At 39.2% G+C, this 20,338-nt stretch overlaps 1 protein-coding gene across 2 annotated transcripts in view; it reads left to right on the top strand.

The window, feature by feature from the left end:
* TENM2 (teneurin transmembrane protein 2) overlaps nt 1-20,338 on the top strand; it is a 1,579,923-nt gene that overhangs the window by 1,432,840 nt on the left and 126,745 nt on the right. For both annotated transcript variants that reach the window (XM_064520849.1, XM_064520848.1), the window contains one exon: nt 16,329-16,451. In XM_064520849.1, the coding sequence (XP_064376919.1) occupies nt 16,329-16,451 (123 nt within the window). The remainder of the gene's footprint in view (nt 1-16,328; nt 16,452-20,338) is intronic.

Below are 20,338 nucleotides of genomic sequence, written 5' to 3'. Positions count from 1 at the left end.
ACAACCACCCAGAAACTGTTCTGCAAAGGGCTTTGGCTGACACGCTCTGCTTCCGCTGGCTGAGGCTTGGGCTCCTGGTTTGACAGCCAGCCAGGTATATGTCCCAGTAGTTTTTAAGCTTGTACCTGTCAATCATGCATATCCTAAAGGGGCTGTGGGCATGGACAACTGCTAGATAGGGAATTTGATCTTTTGCCTGTGCTTGCTGGCAGCAGAATTGGATGGAGTTATGATGGGGAAACCTTAGCTGTTTCCTAGCTGGCAGATCTGTTACGTTGGCAAGGCAGAATCCATAGGGGCTCCGTGTGACTATGTATGTCACCTGGGCATCAAGGTATCGTTATTTAGATTCTGCCCTTTCTGGGTATTTACAGTTCTGCTGTTTTGTAAAAGCAGAATTCCAAACCAGGGCCCTTGGTCGAAATGTAGTATCATTTTACTGCAGTCTTGCTGTTATCCACTGTTTCACAGCAGGAGTTAAACAAGGCTATACATATATATACTTAAACATGTGCTGAGATGTTTAAGGGTGTTGAATATGATTAAGCAATGGGCTTATATTAACAAATTATGAACATATATGTATAATTGCTATATATATATATAGTTATTAATATTATATATATTGTTATATATGTTATATAACATATAATATAATTTGTTAATTATTTAATTAACAAATATTACTTGAGGGGACTCAAAGTGCCTCCGGATTTTCTTTGTTTGGGTGAAGATTGTTTTAATGACCTCATCAGAGTTTCACAATCTTTAAAGAGGCCTCAGGGTGCTAGATTCTGAATTTTGTAATGAACCCATTTGCTAAGAGTTCAGGTTTATCATACTCTGCTCTTTATCTCCACTAATATAGATACTCTAAAATATATGAAACGCTCAGTGTTCAACAAAATGTTCCCTTTTTAACTTTGAAAAATATACATGATTTTTTAAAATAATTTAAAATGGAACTTCCCATTATTACCAGTGCTATTGTGAGATCTGGGCTAAAAGCCATACAGTCCCTTCCTTGCCAATATGGGGCATAACCAAGTTTGTTTAGCAAGCTTTTCATCAGTGTCAGTCCTTACAGTGAAAGCTCCTATCCTGTCACCTGTGTTTAAATGCTTCAAATTTAGGGAGCCTGCTGCAGATGGTATCAGTGGTTTTACTGATCCGAGGCCTTGGGCAAAATCATTTGAATTGCTTTGAAACTGCATATTCAAAATTCAATAAAATAGGAGGGTCTGATGGTGCAGCTGCAGCATATCCCCTCCAGCTGGGTAAGCTGAGATGGTTTCAAGGCCCTGGACTAGCAAAGCCTGGGTGTGATACACAGATTATACAGCTAGCTGCCAGTGAAGAGGTTTTGGCAGGTTGGGTGCAGCAATGCTCCCTGCCAGCAGACTTGGGAGTAACAGTGGCGTTCGTGCTGTGTGGCATCTTTTGCTGGCTTTCCTAGACAGAAATTTGTTGGTGCAATAGTGGCTGCAGGCCAGTGGGAGGGGATGCCTCAAGGGTGAAGGGATGGAATATAGGAAAAACAAAAAAATCAGAACACTCCAGTTGTTTTGAAAGTGATTGGCTATCCTGAATGCTTTGGTATGGATCCAAAATGATCTGCTCCGTAGGCGGGTTTTGTTAAATTGCATTCAGAAATCGTATTTGCCCTTGGGCAAATACCCTTGCTTTTATGCGTGCTAGACAAGTCATGTGCTCTACAATGAAATTCACGTGGTGCTTTAGTCAAAAAGCTTGTGTCAGTCATCATACCTTTTGCGCAGATCCAGTCTCTTGGTTCTTTATGCCCATTTAAATATGCAGAAATGCTTGTTATTATTACCTAGCCTGTAAAGCACTGATATATGTATGTAGTGTAATTGATTACACTATAGGCCCTTCTCTGCATATCGGTTCAGCACTTAGACATATAAATTAAAATCATGAAGCATGAAGTATTTTGGTTGTTGGGTTCTGATTTTCTGAGATTTGCGCTGTTAAACTGTGAAAGTATTTCCCTTATGCATTGTGCATCCATGCTTTCCAAATAACTACTTCTGTCGCTGGACATGGCTTAGCTCTGTAGCATTGTAATGCCGCTCGCCATGTGAGCTTCACAATTCTGGCACAACCAGCACTGTGCCTAAAGGTGAGATAATCAGAGAATACATGCAGGGATGTTATTTCAGCACCATATCGCTGGGCTGCACAGTATGTCCCTAGTTACTGAAAGGGCTACCATGAAATTTAATTTGGAATTTTACAGACACATTTTGAATTGGAAATCTCAGTAATAACTTTCCCTTTGCTCAGCCTTTTAACTGTGAAATTCAGTTGGGGAGTTTTGAAGCAGCAGGTAGTGTCACAGCACTCTGGAGGGATTTTGCCAGAATTCAGCTAAAGTGCTTGCAAGTGTCATTTCCATATTTAACTAATTTCAGTTTTTAATTAGCTCTGTGTGAAAAATGAGAGTTCACACTGAGCTAAGCTGTCAGCGTAGACTCTTGTTTCCTTTCTAGCCTCTCAGGACAATTATTGCAGCAGCCTGTTTTTTTCAGTAAGAGTGCTTAGCCACAGCTCTTTCGGTCTCTCCCATTGTTTGCTGACAGGGAGGAGGTGAGAGTGTTGTGTCTAGCTTGCTAAAATGGGGAAGATAAGTTCTGAAAATATTTCAGATACAAAATTGGCTTAGTAAAGAGTCAAAGAACTTCATAGGTATGACTCAAGTATAGAGCAGAATAAATTGCATTCCCTCCTCAGACTTCACTGGTATGCTACAGTCAGTTCCACTGTTCAAAACAATATCTGATCATTTCAGCTTCATAATTTATTGCATTGGGTAGCATTGCATTTTTGAAAGCACAGCGCGAAAGCAGGCTATTTTCGTGGTGCTTTCTGTAGCCTGAGCGCTAACAATGCGGTACCCTAGAGATTCTGTCATTCCAAAGGCCTGTGGTCCTCTATGAAAAGAGAACTGATTTTGCGTACAATTCCATAATGCAGTATAGGAAAATTTGTTAATCCTGCATATGAACCGAAAATCTACCTCTGAGGACTTGAATGCAAATGGTAAAGTACATACTTTTCAAGAATGAACTGAGAGCTGCAGTTTATGCAAACTCTGCAAAAACACAGGATGTGAACAGATTTCTGAAGCAACTTTTGGAAGAACAGACAGCAGCCCTGAATTATAGTTACATGAAATCCATGTAATACTATTGTTTATTTTTTTAAGAATATAGTCATTAGAACATCAAAATAACATATAAATGGAAAATTGGTGAAGCAGCTCTGTAGCTGTTATCATAGATTTTTTTAAAGCTGTCGTGGAAGATAAGATGTGTAAAGATTTATGAATACAAGGTTTGTAGTATTCTCACGTTAATTTCTGTCCATATTCTAGGAAAATAAATATTTTTATATATTTTATTTCTCACTAATTAGTATGGACAGCCACTTCCAGGAGACAGAAGCAGATTTTCTCTGTTGGACTATAAAATCAAATATATCTTTCACAAATTGAAACTGAAGGAAACAATTCTCAGCTGTAACACTTTCTGGGTACTTAAATATTAGCAGTGTTGTGAAGGGAGAAGCCACATACACCGTGGAAGCTTGCCAGATGCAGTGACATGGAGGAGCTTCCAGCCATTTTTCTTCTAAGTTATTGAGGACCAGCTTTGATAGCTGCTTCTGAGATGAAGCCAATACTCAAAAGGAGAATAAATTTACTTTTTGCAAAACACTTCTCAGTTCATACTGTTCTCAGAATCTGAGAAAGCAGCTATTCTACTGTGTGTGTTGGGGAGACTGAAGTTTCTATTACTTCCAGCTGCAACAGTCCTCACAATCAAATTGTGCATGTCAGCTGCAAAGTGAGTTTAGATAAGCAATGAAGAGTGAGGCTGAAATGCTAGATGGAACTTTGAATATAGCTTAATTTTTAAAATACATAGTGTTTACTGCTTCTTCAGTCAAATAAAAAAGGTCCTGATGTGATTGCTGGCCGACTAGGTGTTACAGACAAAAAGGAGAACCTGAATATTATTTACTAAGTACAATTATTGTGTAGTTCTAGCTAACATATATTGCATTTTCCCCTTCATTTGAAAATATTAGTGTAAGTGGTTTTCTCTTTAGAGGATAATTCCCCATTATTTTATTGATATTGTTAAATGACAGTGTTAAATATGTTAAAAATTTTTATATTATTTGACATAATTCAGTTATGCTTCGCATAGTATGTATAATTGAGCTTATCATTTCAGGCAAAGGTTTTCTGAGGGTGTATAATCTAGCTCAAATTTTATTCTATGATTCATTAATTAATTGTGTACAGTGATATATATGCTAATGCAGTATCTCTCATGTCCAATTCACCATGCTATTTAAGCTGTTGACTTTGGACAGCAAAGGGGTTTTTTGGACTGCATTGCCACTGCCTGTATAAAACGCTGTTTAGGGGGAATGACTGTGATATCTGCAGTCTTCAATACATAAAATTAGTAGAAGAGTCCTGAAGTGAAGCTTTTGCCACAGAAGTCAGTGACAGTTTTGACCTTGATTGCAAGGGACCCTGATTTTCAACAGCGTTACAAGCTGACGGGTGATCAGCAGTCTGCGTTGCTGACCTCAGGCAATGGAATTGGCTTCTTCACCAGTTTGTATGCTAGACAGAAAGCTTCATTAAAATGATCAGGTATCAGATGCTCTGCACAGAAGCTGACCTCATTTTTCTGTTGCGGACAGCAGCTCTGTCTATAACAGTGATTTGTATTATCTCTGCTGTGAAATTTGTTGTATCAAGAAGAATATCCAATTGAGCTAGCCGTAAGAACCCATATGATAAAAAGCAACTTAAGAAATAATAGGGAAAGACAAGTAATAACTCTTAATAGTATTTAAGTATTTGTCATAAGTATATATTATAATGGTGTTACTTACATGCATCAGGATTTAGGTATCCAAGCATAAACATAGCTTTCTACCTTTATGCATGCTGTACAGTGCTTGAGGTGGACTGATAGAGACTGGTGTCCTATCATGATATTTTTCAGGGCTTAAAATGCATATGCAAGCTTTTTTCTTTTCTTTTCTTTTCTTTTTTATTGGCTGATTAGTTTGCATTACAGGATATTTGGTGATGTAACTGCAGATCGTATATGAGCACACACACATGCAGAGATTCCATGTGAAATGTATATTACTGCAGTTTGAAAACCTGCAACTTGGAAGACGGTGGTCTAAAACTAAAATCTTGGCATCATATAAATCCTTCATTGATTTCTCTGTTTTTTTTAATGCGCTTCCATATTGGTGTGATCACGCTGAAATCATGTCCCTGCTTGCAGGTTGCACTTTCTTAACTGCTCTAGAATTCTAGGTGTGAAGATGAGAAGGTATAGAGGATGGAAAGCAAGCTTTCAAGTTGTTTTGTTAGTTAGTGTGAAGGAAAAATAAGCAAACCTAAGACTTTGAAAATCTGCCAAGACCCAGGAAGATGTAAGATTAAAAAACGAATATATCCCAGTTACAGTAAACTCACTATAGCAAATGGTTAATAGAACACATGTAAGGAGAATGGAAAAAAAAGATTTCTTAAAAACATAACTAAAATAGTAATTTCATATTGTTCCTTTAAAAAAAAAAAGTTGCAATTAAAGAAATCAACAAAGGAATGACAGTTACATGGCCATAACTGACTAGTTATGTAAGACGTTTATCAAGTTAAACTGTACCTTTGATTTTCATTTGTGATTCTACTTTGGATCAGTAGGACATCCAGCTCACAATGCATTAATAATGTCAGCCTTGCAAGGCCTACAAAAGGCTGACCCCTGCATACATACTAAATATAATCTGTATCTTTTTCTGAATATCGAGGATATAATTTGCACTATGTTTATGTATGTCTTCTGAAGGGTGTCATGAAAGAATTTTAAACAGTTTATAGTGTTGAAAATGAATGAGAAACTTTTGGAGGAGAAAATCATGTTTACTTTTCATCGTTGGATTTATTTCCTCTTTGTAATGAACTTTTAAATCTAAGAGCTAATTCATGCAGAAAGTAAAATCTGAAATTTTATCATACATGCAAGGTTTTACAGCAGTGTGATTCAATTAAACTGTTCTGTGTAATTCTATTAATGGAAGAATATACTCCATGATTAGAAATGATACTTGTATTGGGGACAGAAATGGAGCCATTCGTAATCATGCAGTCCTACTTCCTTTAGTGTAGGAAAAAGAGTAACAAAGGAGAAAACTCTGTTTTCTTATCAACATGCCTACCAATTTGAGGTTGAGCCACGGTTTGAATGCTTTGGAACAGTTAGGTTATGAGAGTTGTCCTCCTCATATTTGTAGAGATTAGGGTACCATGTTGCAGTTTGGGAAGATGAACGTAAGTCTAATAAAGGATTGACACGATATCCCTTAGAGTTAGAATTAATATAGAAAATAAAGCAGTTACTCTGTATGTAAATTCTAACTCTCCTAAGTGCAAGTGTCAGTGATTTAAGAGACTATATTTATGTCTATATTCCCTGAAACTGCACTTTCAAGTCTCAACTACGCTCTTCCTCCTCTTGGAAATAGGAAGAGATGAGTTGAGTATTTTATTCGTGATAATGGTATCTTTTACCTGCAAAATGAAAATTGGATTCAATTTGCTTTGTATTAATATTAAATGCTCACAATTTCTCATAAAAATGAGGGTTTCCACTGTGCTTGTGACAAGAGCATCCCTTTCTGCTATTCTTACTCTGTGTCAAAAGTGGCTGCATTTTGGCAAGGCTGGTTAAGCAGATACTCTTTAATGTGATTTTGGACCTTCTAGGCTGAATGATGCTGTGATGGGTAAATAAAAGTATAAATACTTTTCTTATTATTTACAGCCATCTAGGTCAGATGCAAGATCAAAAGGATTGCAGTGTTGACTTTTGAAGTTGCCGTAAGAAGTGAGCTCATTTTACAGTCTCAGGAACTGATTAATCTTGTGCCAGTTTTCTACACTCAGTGCAATCTACGGCCTGTCATGAGAATGGATGAACGGGGCGCTGTATTCTGTTTCTCCTTTAAGGTCTTTGTCACGCGATTCCAGATTCTGAAGGTAGCATGCAATGCTGTTACCCTTCCTATGACAAAAATTCATTCAGAAAGTGGCACAAAATCAAAACATTTCAGTAAAGAGGCCTGAGAAGGGAAAAGTCAAAAAGTATCAAGCAGGAATTCTTTCTCAGTCACAGTTAGAGCAGTGAAGGGGGAACTATCGACAAGCCGAGGTACAACTCGTTCCCGCAATCTGAATCTCTGCTTGTGGTACTGCCGGCAATTGGATGCCAGGTCTTCATAATCTAGCTCATCGGGTAATTCCAAGTGCGTGTAAGGTTTTCAAGTATTTTGGAAGTAGGATGACTGAAGATGGGCATGGATGAATAAACTTTCAAAGCATTGCGTGGCAGATGGGCACACAAATCACATTACTACTAGTGGGATTTGTGGGTGTATCTTTCATGCTGTGCTTTGAAAATCCATTCCATTCAGTTTACTGATTTACATGGGGAAAGAAATCAGTCAGTTTGGGGGTGGGGTGAGGGGGTGAGGTGACCAATTTAAAAAAGATTTGCTTTTGTTAGGTCTTCCTATTTCTTCCCTGTGAACTCACTGACAAACATGTTACAGTCCTCCTTCCATCTCCTTTTTCATTTATAAAAACAATTATTCAAAAGAAAGCAATTAACAAATCCCAGCAGAAGTTCTGCTGCTGACACTACACCCATTCATAGATTCTTTATGGTATTTCTATAAAATGCTTCTGGGTTTGGTTGTTTCATAAAGCAAAAGCCATATCCTAAACAGTTTATTGTCTAAAAGAGATTTTACATGCTGAGGGTGAAATTATGTCTAAGAATTGCTTTCTTATGTTTAAGATCACACAAAGTCAACTTTTCTTTCCATTGTGTTTTCAAAAAGGCATAGTATCTCCTGTATTTGCCTGGTGAGCAGAAAGAGCGTGCTTGACATTTCTGTCGTAAAGGGGAGGCACTGTGCTCTCCCCTACTACACAGCAAGTACTACCATTACAAAGAGTGCGGAAGCAGAAATAAGGGTCTGAGTCTGTGTCAGACCCTGTGTTTCCCTTTGCTTATTTTTCAGAAAGTGAAGCACAGAAATTCAGGTTTTAATGTAATTGTTTATAAGATTGCTCTAGGATCAGAGGACTGTAGGGTTGGATTCACTCTGCAGCTGTGAAAAGGCCAGCAGAACCTGTAGCCTGATATTTATTACACTTGTTGTTCCATAAATTTATTGGGTAATCATCCCTCAAGGCATTCCCCACATAGTCAGAAAATGCAGACTCTGTTTTTCTCTTTGCAGAGTTACAAGAAATTTAGAAGTAAAGAAGAACTCAGGTACAGTTAACAAGATGAAGAGTAGACCATAGAAAGGTAGAAGGATAACAGTACCAGCTTAGTTCAACTGATGGAGAAGTGGAAAGAAACATGTAACACAGTATGAAAATATGCAGCAGTAACATTGTAGTTAATGGAATTCTCCATGTTTAACATTGTAGATTTGAAGAAAAACGGCTCCAAGAAGTGAAAGGTCTTGTTCAATGTTATATGCAGGATAAATATCAGACAGAAGAATGGTTCTTCATTGTACTCTCCAGACGTAATGCAGAAATACCTATTCTTGTAGTGAGAACAGCGTAATCCTGTTAATTTTTGAAGTATTTTGGTAATGCTCTAAATTGAATTCCCACATGTACTTTTAATATAAATTTATTAAGAAGATTAGTGCATACCAAGTAGCATATAGATTAAGAGAAGCATGTATTTACTGAGAATTAATGACCATGAAAGAGAACCGTCTTAGCTGTTGAACTTCAATAGCTGCAGTTAATAAGCAATTTTCTGTATACGTTGTAAAAAAAGTAGTATTTTTAGATCAAGTTATCTTTTTTAAAAATACTACATTAACCTTTCCTGAAAACAATTGAATATTCACAAATAGAGGATCGCAATAGGATCAGGAGTGCATCCAAATACTTGAAATGAGGTGCGTGGGATTCTTAGTCATTAATCTTACCAGCTGAGTTCATAAATTCCCTAAGTACTGGTATTCCAGCAAATTCTTTTAACTGAACTTCAATCTCTGATTATAAAATCTAAAATCCGCTCTCAAGAGAATTTAGACTCTTATCACCTGTATCCCTGAGATCTCCAGCAAGATACTCTGAAAATACTCCTCTCATAACTGACTCTGCTTTGCTATTAACTACAGTATTTTAGAGGATTTGCTACTGCAGTGGTGGATAACTCCATTAGATCGAGGCCCCTGGGAAGTAAAGGTCAACTTTGTGGCATGTCAGCAATTGCCATTTATATACTACATTCTTAGCCTATTTAGAGGTGCTGAAGCTTGTACTCTAGGGTACGTAAAAAATGTACCGCTTCTAAGAAATGCTTTGTGGCATAAAAATTCAAGGGTTTGCTTGTGATGTGATGATCTAAATATTCCTTAAGGTATCTGGGCTGGTGGATAGGTAGGGTGTTTCCTGGGACAGGCTGTGATGCAGTGCAGGACATAAAAACATATCAAACACTGCAGGAAACATTTGGGACTAGCAGATGCACCAAAGAGTGCTGCATACATGTAGGAACAGCTGTGTTGGGTCAGATAAAAGCCAAATAATCCAATAATTTATTTTCAACATCCAAAAGTAGATGTCTTGAAAACACCACAAGAAGCAGGCACAATATTCTATATACTTCTCCCTGCTGATCTTCCTCCAGTTCTTCTAGGTCATTTCTGAGATGAGGACAGATGGCATAACAACATTCCTTCCTTTGCTCACTTTTCCTTTCCCCTAATAATTCAGTGTTTGACTTGCTTTTTTGACTTGCTTGAACATTAAATTGAAATTCCCAGGGAACTTCTTATCTTATAGCACAAGATTTCCCTTCAGTTTGATGGTCAGCTCCGAGCTCACCATGTTATATATGGAGTTAGGATTACTTTTCTCCAGTCACATAAAGTCCTTATGCAGTTCCCAGCCAGCCCTCACTTTGAATAATGCAGTGTCAGTAGCAGACTTCATCACTATGCTGCACAGCCTCTTTTCCATTTGCAACTCTATCGTATCAAATGATAGACCTTTTTGAAATACGACTTTAAACTATCCTGTAGGTAATACAGCACAAATAGCAGACGCCCACCCAGCAAGCCAAGTGGCCTTGACTTTTGTTTTGCCTTTGGAAAATGGCATGGGAATGTGATGAATTTTACTGAAATCTCTCAAATATCCTCAGAAGGACTCTGACATCCTTATTACAGTCGCGCTAGGTGTCTCACAGCCTGGTGTGTGTGTTTCTTCTCTGCTTGCATAACAAAACCACATGTGACAGCAACGTGTTCCCAGTAGTCATCAAACAAGTTTCTATTTTTGATGTTTACATGTAAGTAGCATTTATTTTTGATTTTTCTGAAGGGACCACAATGGAACCAAAAACATTCTATTGTCTGTTAATAAACTATTGCACTATCTTACTTTGGAAGAATGACAAGGAACAGGAAAGAATATAAAGTTCCTGTGGTTAGGCCTGTATTTTAGGAGATACACCCTTGTTTCTCCAGCAAGAAAAGGTGATATTCATTCTCACTGATTATTTTAGGGTTATTTTCGTTAAGTAACAAAGTCTCATGGTTTTGGTAATGATTTTCCAAGCACTTTAACTTACATTAAACTGGAAGAATTACAGATTAGAACTCCCAGGAGCCTTGGTCCCTTTCTGCTGGTGATAGGCAGTGAAGAGGCTTAGAGTAACTGTGAGTAAAGGTCCTTAGGTTCAGCAGCTACCTTTGGGACAAGTGCCCTATCCATAGTTTGGTAGAAGAAGTTCCACACACTGCTGTAGCTGCAAACAGACAGCGCTTGCCTTCCTCCCTCTGCAAACGCAGTTGGAGGCTGCCCAGCAGACTTATCTGAGCAAAGGATGGTGTCAGCATCTGTAAAACACCTACGACTTACTGAATCACTTTGTCAGACATATGTGTTGCCAAGTAAAAATGTTGTGGAAGTGGACTTGTGTTGCTTGTCCACAATGCTGAGATACCCGGTACATAAATAACACTGGCAGGACTGCCCAGTCTCACAAAACCCAGCTCTCCTATGTGGTCAGCGTCTGTTAACTGTAGGACAAGGGAGCAAAATAGAGATCTCAGTAGAGGTTTACTTCAGCTGGATCTGATTGTGTGTGTGCAAACGTGTGTGTGAACTGTCTCGTAGCTTCTGCAGGTAGAGGAAGTGGGGAAGGCTACTGGCCTGCCTTGTTGAGGCTCTTCAGGCGCCTGCTAGCCCGGGCTAGAGCCAAGGGCGACGTTGTCAGGCTCTGTACAGTTTTGCCCACGCAGCTCCTCCGCTGCTCTTCTCTCTGACCTTCAGAGCCCTGCTGTTCCTGTCCCGGGCATCTCTTGAGGAGAGATTGTCAGTTGTGATGAACTGTGCATTTGTCTTGTAATAGGGGCAAATAATCACTGGGGAGTAGGCTTACCACACTCATTTCACTTATGACTTGAGCTAAACTTGAACCTAATTCTCCAGAGAAGTAGTAGTAGAACAAAAACCTACTATATACTCTAGTCTTTTAAGTAACTGTCATCTTATGAATAATGATATTGATCAGTAAGATCAGTTTCTGGCATTCACAGAGTTTTGTTGCATGATCAAGCAGTAGTAAGTGTAGTAAAAAGAATCATGAATCTCAGTTGAATAGCATTTATTAAAAATTAAGGATGCAATAACGTTTAAGTATTTTTCCAGTTTTTCAGGTTGCATTTATTCTTTTCAAGTTATCCAGGTTACCTGTCTATATGTGCAAGCAAGTGCAAAATGCTAAACTTCCTTCACTTTGTACAAGTGTTATCATGCATTAAAATAATATGCAAACCATGTAAAATAAAAAATAGATGTGCAGATAGTTCTTTGAACATATATATTATAGAATCGTATGCTACTAAAATTAATTAAGCACCTCTCATTTCATCATGTCTGTGATTTATTAGGCCTGATTCTGAAATCATACTGATGTCATTCAGCGCTAATTAATTATACTGTAGTAAATAGAGTTACGTCTTTGTCCATCTCATGAATGGTTAAAAATAAAACTTCTGGTGTTTCCACTCCTCTATAATAGACTAATCCACACAAAGCAAACGTGTTTTTAGTGTTTATTTTCTAATGTTCTTTGTGATGTATGGAATGGACCAATTTCTACTTCATGTGAAGAGAAGCTGGCTTGCTGCAATTGAACAGAATAACATGACTAGATATATCCTGACAAAGTGAGAGCATAGTTTGATGGGATAATTTTGGATGACGCTAATTTAGGATGACGCTTATGCTTGAGAGCTGTTTAGTAAGCATGGCAACTTGGAAAATTAATATAAGGAAACATTCTGAATTCTGGTTAGTTTTATAAACTTCCTGCCTTTTTGAATAGTTTAGAGAATACTGAATTTTCTAGGCAAGCAAGTGGTGTGTATCTCCCAGACTTCAGCTGGGAAGATGGCATAGAAATGGGAAAAATGCTGAATCGTTACTCTGCGTAGACCTCCCTTTAAGAAGGAATGCCGTAACATAAAGGGCTAAATGCAGAAGTTGATTGTATCCTGCCTGTTGACAGATGCTGCGTTGTAGCACTGGGAGATCTTTAGCAAATGCAGAGTCCAAAGGTACTGACTTTTAAAAATACGTGGTCTAAGATGGTCAGGATGCACAGAGAGATGAAGGAGAGCTTTCTGAGCTTGGACACCATTGTCCATTAGACTAACCTGTGAATGGAGCGCCATAGGGGTTATGGCCAAACAAAGAGAAGTCTGAGCAAAAGACAAATTTGGGACGCTGTGGAGTCCTAGAGAACATTCACAAAAGTTTGCACGCAAGCTTTGTTGTTTTTTTCTGCAGACTTGTAGACCTTTTGGGATTTCTGAAATAATGTGTGATTCACCCTGGCAGACTCTGTCCTATGTAAGTCTTAGCTTGACATTTGGTAGGTCTTTAGTGGTAGACTAGTTGCTTTTGTTTTTGATGTATATGCAGGTTTAGCTTTTTTTTTTTAGGTGTGTTTTTTTTTTCTCTGTGTGTGTATTGTGGGGGAAGAGGTTGACTTTTTTTTTTTTTTTTAACCTAAATCTCACTGGCTTTACCTCAAAATCCATTGGTTTTGTATTCTCAGTTTTTAGACTTTACCGATACACAGTTCAGCATCCTGAGTTACTTGATCAATGTTAGATGAACCAGATAAATTCTGATAAGCTCAGTGTTTAAAAATAAAGTATTCAAAACAAGAACTTAGAAAATGTGCTTAAATGTTGAGGAAAAAAGTGAACAGATCTAAATAAATAACTACAAGACATACCTGTGTTCTCGGTACAAGTTATTTTATGAATACGCTATATACATGAGGGAGAAATTGCCACTTTTTTGGTGTTTCAGATCAGTCCCTGACAGGCCAGAGTCAGAGACTGCCAGACCTAGGTGTCTTTTTGGGCATATGGATCTAGTGGAGTATCCTAACTCAGTTGGCTGGTGAATATCCATAAGAGAAAATAGAGCCCGTACTGCAATATCTGATAAAAGCGTGTGTTTGGGGAAGTAGCAAAGCCAGAACATTACAGGTTCTTGAGCTGTCGTTTCAAAAAAACCCACAATAGAACAAATAGGAAGCGAACACAAATTCACTACCTCGAATTTCTTCTCTGACATGTGCTCAGCTTCTGAGTGGATCCCTGTCTTTCTAATTAAATGGGCTTCTGCTTATTGCTTTGCTGGAGGCATTTTTGTTTGATTAACAGTACAAAAGGTTAATCATATAAATTTACCATCTCCTAGCATTTTGAAGCACGAGAGAATAGGTAGCTCCTTGTTCTCACTGCTGTGCTGCTATTCAGGTTTGTGATATGCAATGCAAACCCAGAGCTTTCCCCCAGGCCCCGCGACACACTTTTCTTTTTGTATTCTTGGTAGGAGATGAACATGCCTCGTGCTTGTGACTTCACTTGTCTTAGTGGAAGTCTGTAGATCAAGTTGATGGATACGTGAGCTGTGCAGGAGATCTGTCATCTCTCTGTCTCCGCAGGGAGCTATAGCAGACATGCAAATCCCTGGCCTGTTAGGAAGGAGCTCTAATTGCTCCTACCTAATGTGCATCTATGATTAAAACACAGAGCAGCAGAGTTATTAATGAAATCATGGCATACTTGGAAGCAGATGGATCAAAGTTTGTGTTAATACCGTGTTAATAAGATCTTTTTTAATTCCTTGTCTGAATTTACCTAGTTAGCAACTATAATTCTCTTGGACAGACCATTAGTTATGATTTCCTTGTCTCTTTGTTGTAAGGAAGGATTCTTACTTGAAGCAACAGACTTTCATCTCTTCATGACCTACATTTATGGGTATACTTGCAATAAAGAAAAATAATTACAACTTTGTATAGACACACTGAGAGCATTACTTCAGCATAAGACACACAAATATAATTCTCCTCTATAACTTGTTTTTATTTTGGGGCTCTGAAATTCACTTAATTGTTATTCATTCCTTGCTTAAGGGAGTGGTCCAGATAAACCGTGCCTGGAGCCCTGTCTGCGCCCTGCGTGGGGCTTGCCAACAGCACAAACCTGCTGGTTTGCGGAAATGGAAATTGAGTAATTTCTCAACAAAACATAATTTTCAGGTTCATACTTAGCATTTTTTTAAATGCCAGATACTTTTTTCTATTAAGACAAAAATAATATATTAAATTTTGCAAATTCAGCATTAATACAAAATCTGCATTTTTTGGCAACCTCATTCACACAAAATGTCTCCAGGTTTTAGTTACCATTCTTAGGTGTCTGCTGGGCCCATAGGTATGTATAGGGGAAGGGGATGTTACAAAGGCTGTCTTGCTTCTGAGCTGCTTCTCTCAAAAATATGGAGGTTAAACTCTGTATGGATTATGTGCTGAGAGTTTTCCAGGATTTGGGATACATGGATTAGGGGGGACTTTGGGGGGGGGGGGTTGAATATGCAGATGAATGGGTCACATCTAAATGGATTCCCTGTAGAAGTGAACAATTATAAGGATGCCCATAATTATATTGTTGATGTTTTCTTCTCCTTAAATGACAGTGTATCCCTTCTAACGCTGTATAGTATATAATTGAAAATGCTGTTCTCCGTGGTAGGGGCAAGCTATGTAAACAGGATGAGTGGTGATGGTGCACATAAAGTAAATAAAAACAGCTCTGTGGGCTCTTTCTGCCCCCTCCCCTTGCTTTCCTCTGTATTGGGAAGATGCCATAGAGATAATGTGATGAAAGTATGGAGACACATTCGGGTAGCTTCTGTTCATACAAGGTGAAGATGCGCAGGAATCCCTGTGCCCGCAGCTGAGGGACTCAGAGCTGCCAAGTCTCCTGCGTTACGCCCAGCACTTGCTCCGTGAGCCCCGACCGCGGTGCCTGTAACTCCCGTGCTCTCAGGGCGCTGCCGCTGCCCCTCTCCGGCTCCGTAAGGGCAGGTGCCGGGCGCAGCTCCGCGGCTGCTCCGTACGGGGCCACGCACGCCCAGCATCGAGCCGCGAGCAACCGCCGGGCCCGTCGTGCAGCCGGCGAGCTCTGCCGGGAGGCGACCTGCCCCGGCTGGGGCCGCGCCAGCCTCTGCACCGCGTGGCCGGACAGGAGGGGTTCAGGCACTGCGGTTATAAAAAAAAATGAGGTGAAAGGATTGTCAGAGACCTGGATTTGTCAAGAGAGCTTAAGCTACAAAATTAAGACAGAAGCTGTTGGAAATGCTGATTTAAATAAATTATAATAAACACAAAATAATTGAATTAAAATGTCATTAGTGTACATAGGGCTAAAGATAATTCTGTAATCAACATAGAAATTATCACAAGTAATTTAAATAAACTTTAAGCTAGTATTTGCAGTAATGTTTTCTTTGAAAGAGATATCCTTCTTTAATTTGTGAATCAGAAAAGTCAGGGTGTGATGCCAAAGCCTGAACCAAATGCTTGCCTCTCTGTTTTGATACACCAGTATATGAGCATTTTTTCCTTTTGCGTTTCTGCAGTTTAGAAGATCTGGTTACTGAGCAATAATAAAATAGATTCACATGAGTCTTTTTTGGTTTTTTTAAAAGCATACCAGCATGCCTCTGAGACAAGCTGCTCTACAGTATTTTCATCGAGATGCCTTACTGAAAATAGCTGTAGTCTCTCCCCGAACATCTTTGTCTGTGTCCTGCATATTGATTTTTCCCGACCTTGTATCTCTTGCAGCAATGCACCTGCTCGGCCTGAACTGGCAGCTGCAGCCCGCAGACGGACACACCTTCAACAACGGCGTGCGAGGCGGCGCGCCGGGGCCCGCGGAGGCAGGCGCCGGGCCGTCCGGAGGCAGAGGTGAGCTTGCGCTTGCAGCCCTCGCCCGCCGGGGCATCGCTCATCCAGCCATGTTTAGTTCACCATGCCGGTTTGGGTATTTGTGCTTGCACTGAGATGTATGTAAACTCTTCTTTTTACGGCTGTTTTTAGCGGTGTTGCTTTCTGCATTCTGCAGGAATGGATCGGTGCTGGTTCACTGCCAGGTACAACTATTCTGACTCTGCCCCTCTCTGCATCAGTGCCTAAAATCTGGTAAATTCCCCAGCCTCGTCTACTAATGAAGAGGTGCTCCATCAAAATATACATGCTCATTTTGCTGGTTTTGATATATATCCCGTTTCCAGGTTTTGCTTAGAGATGTTTAGGAAAGAGGAAAAAGTTCGACTTGTGGGAGAAATACCTTGTCTGCCTGGGGGAAGTCAAAAACTTTGGTTTCCAGCTGGGACCAAATCCCTGTTTTATTTTTTCTCTCAGATATAATGTTAGTTGAAAACACTGATAATGCTGCATGAGCAACCACAGCACAATTTGACCCATGGTAAATAATCTATCCTGTAATGTTAACAAGAGCAACTTTAAAAATGAATTAAATTCTTTTCCTAAAGAAAAACTATGTGCCAGTGGAAGAGGACAGATGAGGTGGCATAAGGAGAAGAATAAGCAAAAATATTAAAACAAAATTACTTTCTTAAACTAAGAGTGTGTTAAAAAATACAGAGAAATTTTATTTTGTGAAAGGGATTTTAATCATTTGAATTTAACACTTTTTCATGATGAAGTTCAGGAGTTTTCTTTGCTACATTGTGATAGGGCTTTCCTTGTTTTTACCAGAATTATGTTAATAACAAGACAGAACATAACCTGTTGATTATTCAAAGCACTGAGGCTTTACTGTGAAGCTGGGATGGGGTGACTGAAACAGAAGAGAAGTAAAAGCACTAGACATTAGTCCACAAAAGTGTTTTGTTTGCAGCTGGCATCATCTGCATCATCTGGCTCTCTGGACCTATGCTTTGGGTTAAACTTGTTCATCCGTGAGGGAAGTGGTAGAAACAAGGGCTAGCACAGTATACTCGCATGTACTGCTGTGGAAAATGTAAAATTTCAAATAAAAAGGAGCTGGGAAAGAAAGCTTGAGTTCAGTTCTTTGAAGTGCCTGTTCCTTTTACCAATTACAGGTTTGTTTCTGTTTCCAATAAACCATGCTGCTGCACCTCAGCTTCTTCATATATTCAGTGAAGGGGCTAATTTTGGTCTCCTCCTCCTGTGAAAACTCGGCATCCCAGTGGTGGTGAACAACTGTAGATTTTCAGGCAGTGGCTGGTTGACCTGACTTTCTGCTGTTGACTGACTGTAGGTGGAGTTGTGCAGAACTGGTGCATCACTGAGTACAAGGCAGTGTGTGTGTGTGTGTGTGTGTGTGTGTGTGTGTGTGTGTGTGCGCGTGTGTGTGTGCGTGTGTGTGCCACTGCTGAACTTCTGCCAACCTGGGCACAGGTGAGAGACCCTGTGATTTTAAGCAGGAACCTGAAGAGCTCAGGACTTCAGCTATGGTCACTTAGCAGACAACTGCCGTGTTTAACACATTTCCAAGTTCCCTCCCCTCCAGCTTTTTGCTGCCATCTCTGCAAGTACAGGGCAGCAGGACTGTTGAACTGGAATGTGCTCGTCTGCCTGGGGCACTTCCTGCAAATCCTGGCAGTTTATGCCAAGCCGGCTCACGTTAGCTTTGCACATTCGAAGAGGCTGAGGTGGCGGCTATTTTCAGAGTGGTAACCTCCTGTGGATGGGACGAGGAGACGTAGCTACTAGTTGTCTTTTTCAGATTCCACTGGAAAATGGGAAAGTTTCCCTGTTCTTCTGACCTGCCGTATAGAAGGTTGCTGAAATGCTAATAATTTGATGGGGGGGAAGGGAGGATAACATTTAGGGAAGTAGTCTTCCACCACGGAATAGTGCGAATGACAGGTTTGGATGAATGTAAGGAATAGCTAAAAATTCCCATAGCAGGGAAGGGGGAGAAGCTTTTCTATCTCACCTTTCCCTTTATTATGTTGAAGTTAATATTGCTATCCAAGCAGTTTTTAGGAAAGTCTCTGACAGCTTTTAACACAACAGCTATTTCAGAGCTCAGCTCTCTGGCTGTGGAGAGTGACCTTTTTATAATTGACATGACTCAGGATGAAGCCATTCTTTTCAAAACATGGGTCTCCCAAAGAAACCTTTAACCCTTAGACTGAAAACGGCCACTTAAAAGCAAGCTGTGCCTACTCAGCAAGCGAGGCATTTTGAAGTAGAGCAATTTGGAGGAAAAAAAGAAGCAGATATTTCAATTTGATCTGCTTGTTTCTTATTAAGAGACTAAATTCTGGTGGAGAATAATAAAACTGCAATTTAAGAGGAATATAAATTACTTTATTAATATATTTCCCTATCTGAATGAAACCAAAATTCACTATTAAGATGACACAATTGCAGGTAATTACACACTGTATGTCACTGATATAGGAGACATCTGAAAGGAGTAGGCAGGTGCAGTGGGTAGAAAAATCTTCGATGCTTCTGTACTACAAGTCCCCCATGGTGTGACTGTAAACAAAGCAGGAAATGCCTTTTCTGGCCTTGAGGCACTGGAAGTTTTGCTGAACTAAGGATACATTAAGAAACAAAAGTTTTAAAAAAAAAAAACCAAAAAAATCCAACTGTTCTTAATCAAGTGGTAGGGTAGGATCCCTTCATAGAACATTAAAAACAAAAAGTTGGCACTGTGGTGGAATTACAGACTAGCTACAGGGATGATATAGACAGTTAATGACATTTAAAAAACTTTCTTGGATTGAGGACCTGTGACAGTTGCATAAGAACAGTGTTAAAATTTTGGTGTAATTAAACGTAGATTAGGAAAGAAAACCCTAAAATAAAGTAACAGCATGTTTCATAGCATAAAGTAACAGATGTGTCATAGCAACTTCTCCAGACAAACCCTTATTTCCTGGCTTTTGATGTTGTTGTAGCTGCGAGAGTTTGTTTTGCATCGGCAGTCAGTCTATTTTACACATTGCAAAAGTATCTGTTTTTCAGTTGGGTTCTAGGACACCCGTGTATTAGCAGTAGACATTTTGAGACAAAAGTTCATGTAGGAAGTGATCACTGAGGTAACAGTTCATTGCACGGATTTTTCTAGTGATAAGATTTGTGTAGAAAAAAACACTTGCTCCTTTTTTTTCTCTTTCTGAAACCATAAGATGTGTCTGGTCATCTGAGGAGCAAATTTAAGGAAGGATAAAATCAAGCTAGCATAGTAATTCTCATGCTTTGTTTTTTGGCAGAAAGACAGTGGAGTGTATTTTTATATTGAATAGTTTCCTGTAAACAGCTGTACCATAGGTGTCTTTGGAATTCTGAGTCAACAGTGAAAATTCCTAACAGTACAACAAACAGCAACAACAGAAGTAAATTAGGTAAAAAGAGAAAGAAAGCAAAAGCAAGCTATGTTTGAAGCAGAGATTTGGTAATAAATGGAGCAGTCCATGAAGAGAAGTACAGGAAGAGAAAAGAGAATGCTTTTATCAACATTGGTGTTATTTATTCTTTGTATTTATTTTGAAATTACATGAACTATCATGGTAACTCAGTTTGGATCCTTTGGAATAGTTGTTCTGCTAGATATGTTTCAAGAGTATTATCAAGATGCAATTTGCAGCAATCTCCATTGTAAAGACACCCAGTCAAAGCACTGCAGTTAACTGCTATTTAAATGTGATGTCTGTAGTGTGACACTGCTGGTAGCCAGATTCCTTTTTCTATTATTATTATTTCTATTTTAACTATGGTATGGGAGAGGAGAATATAAAACCCAGGTAAATGTGGTTTCAGTCTAGATACAGTTCTGCCTCCGTAGCTGA

Source organism: Dromaius novaehollandiae, chromosome 15, assembly GCF_036370855.1.
Source record: "Dromaius novaehollandiae isolate bDroNov1 chromosome 15, bDroNov1.hap1, whole genome shotgun sequence".
In the NCBI taxonomy this organism is placed as follows: domain Eukaryota; kingdom Metazoa; phylum Chordata; class Aves; order Casuariiformes; family Dromaiidae; genus Dromaius; species Dromaius novaehollandiae.
Note: the sequence above shows the minus strand (reverse complement) of the source record. Positions and strands in the feature narration are given on the sequence as shown.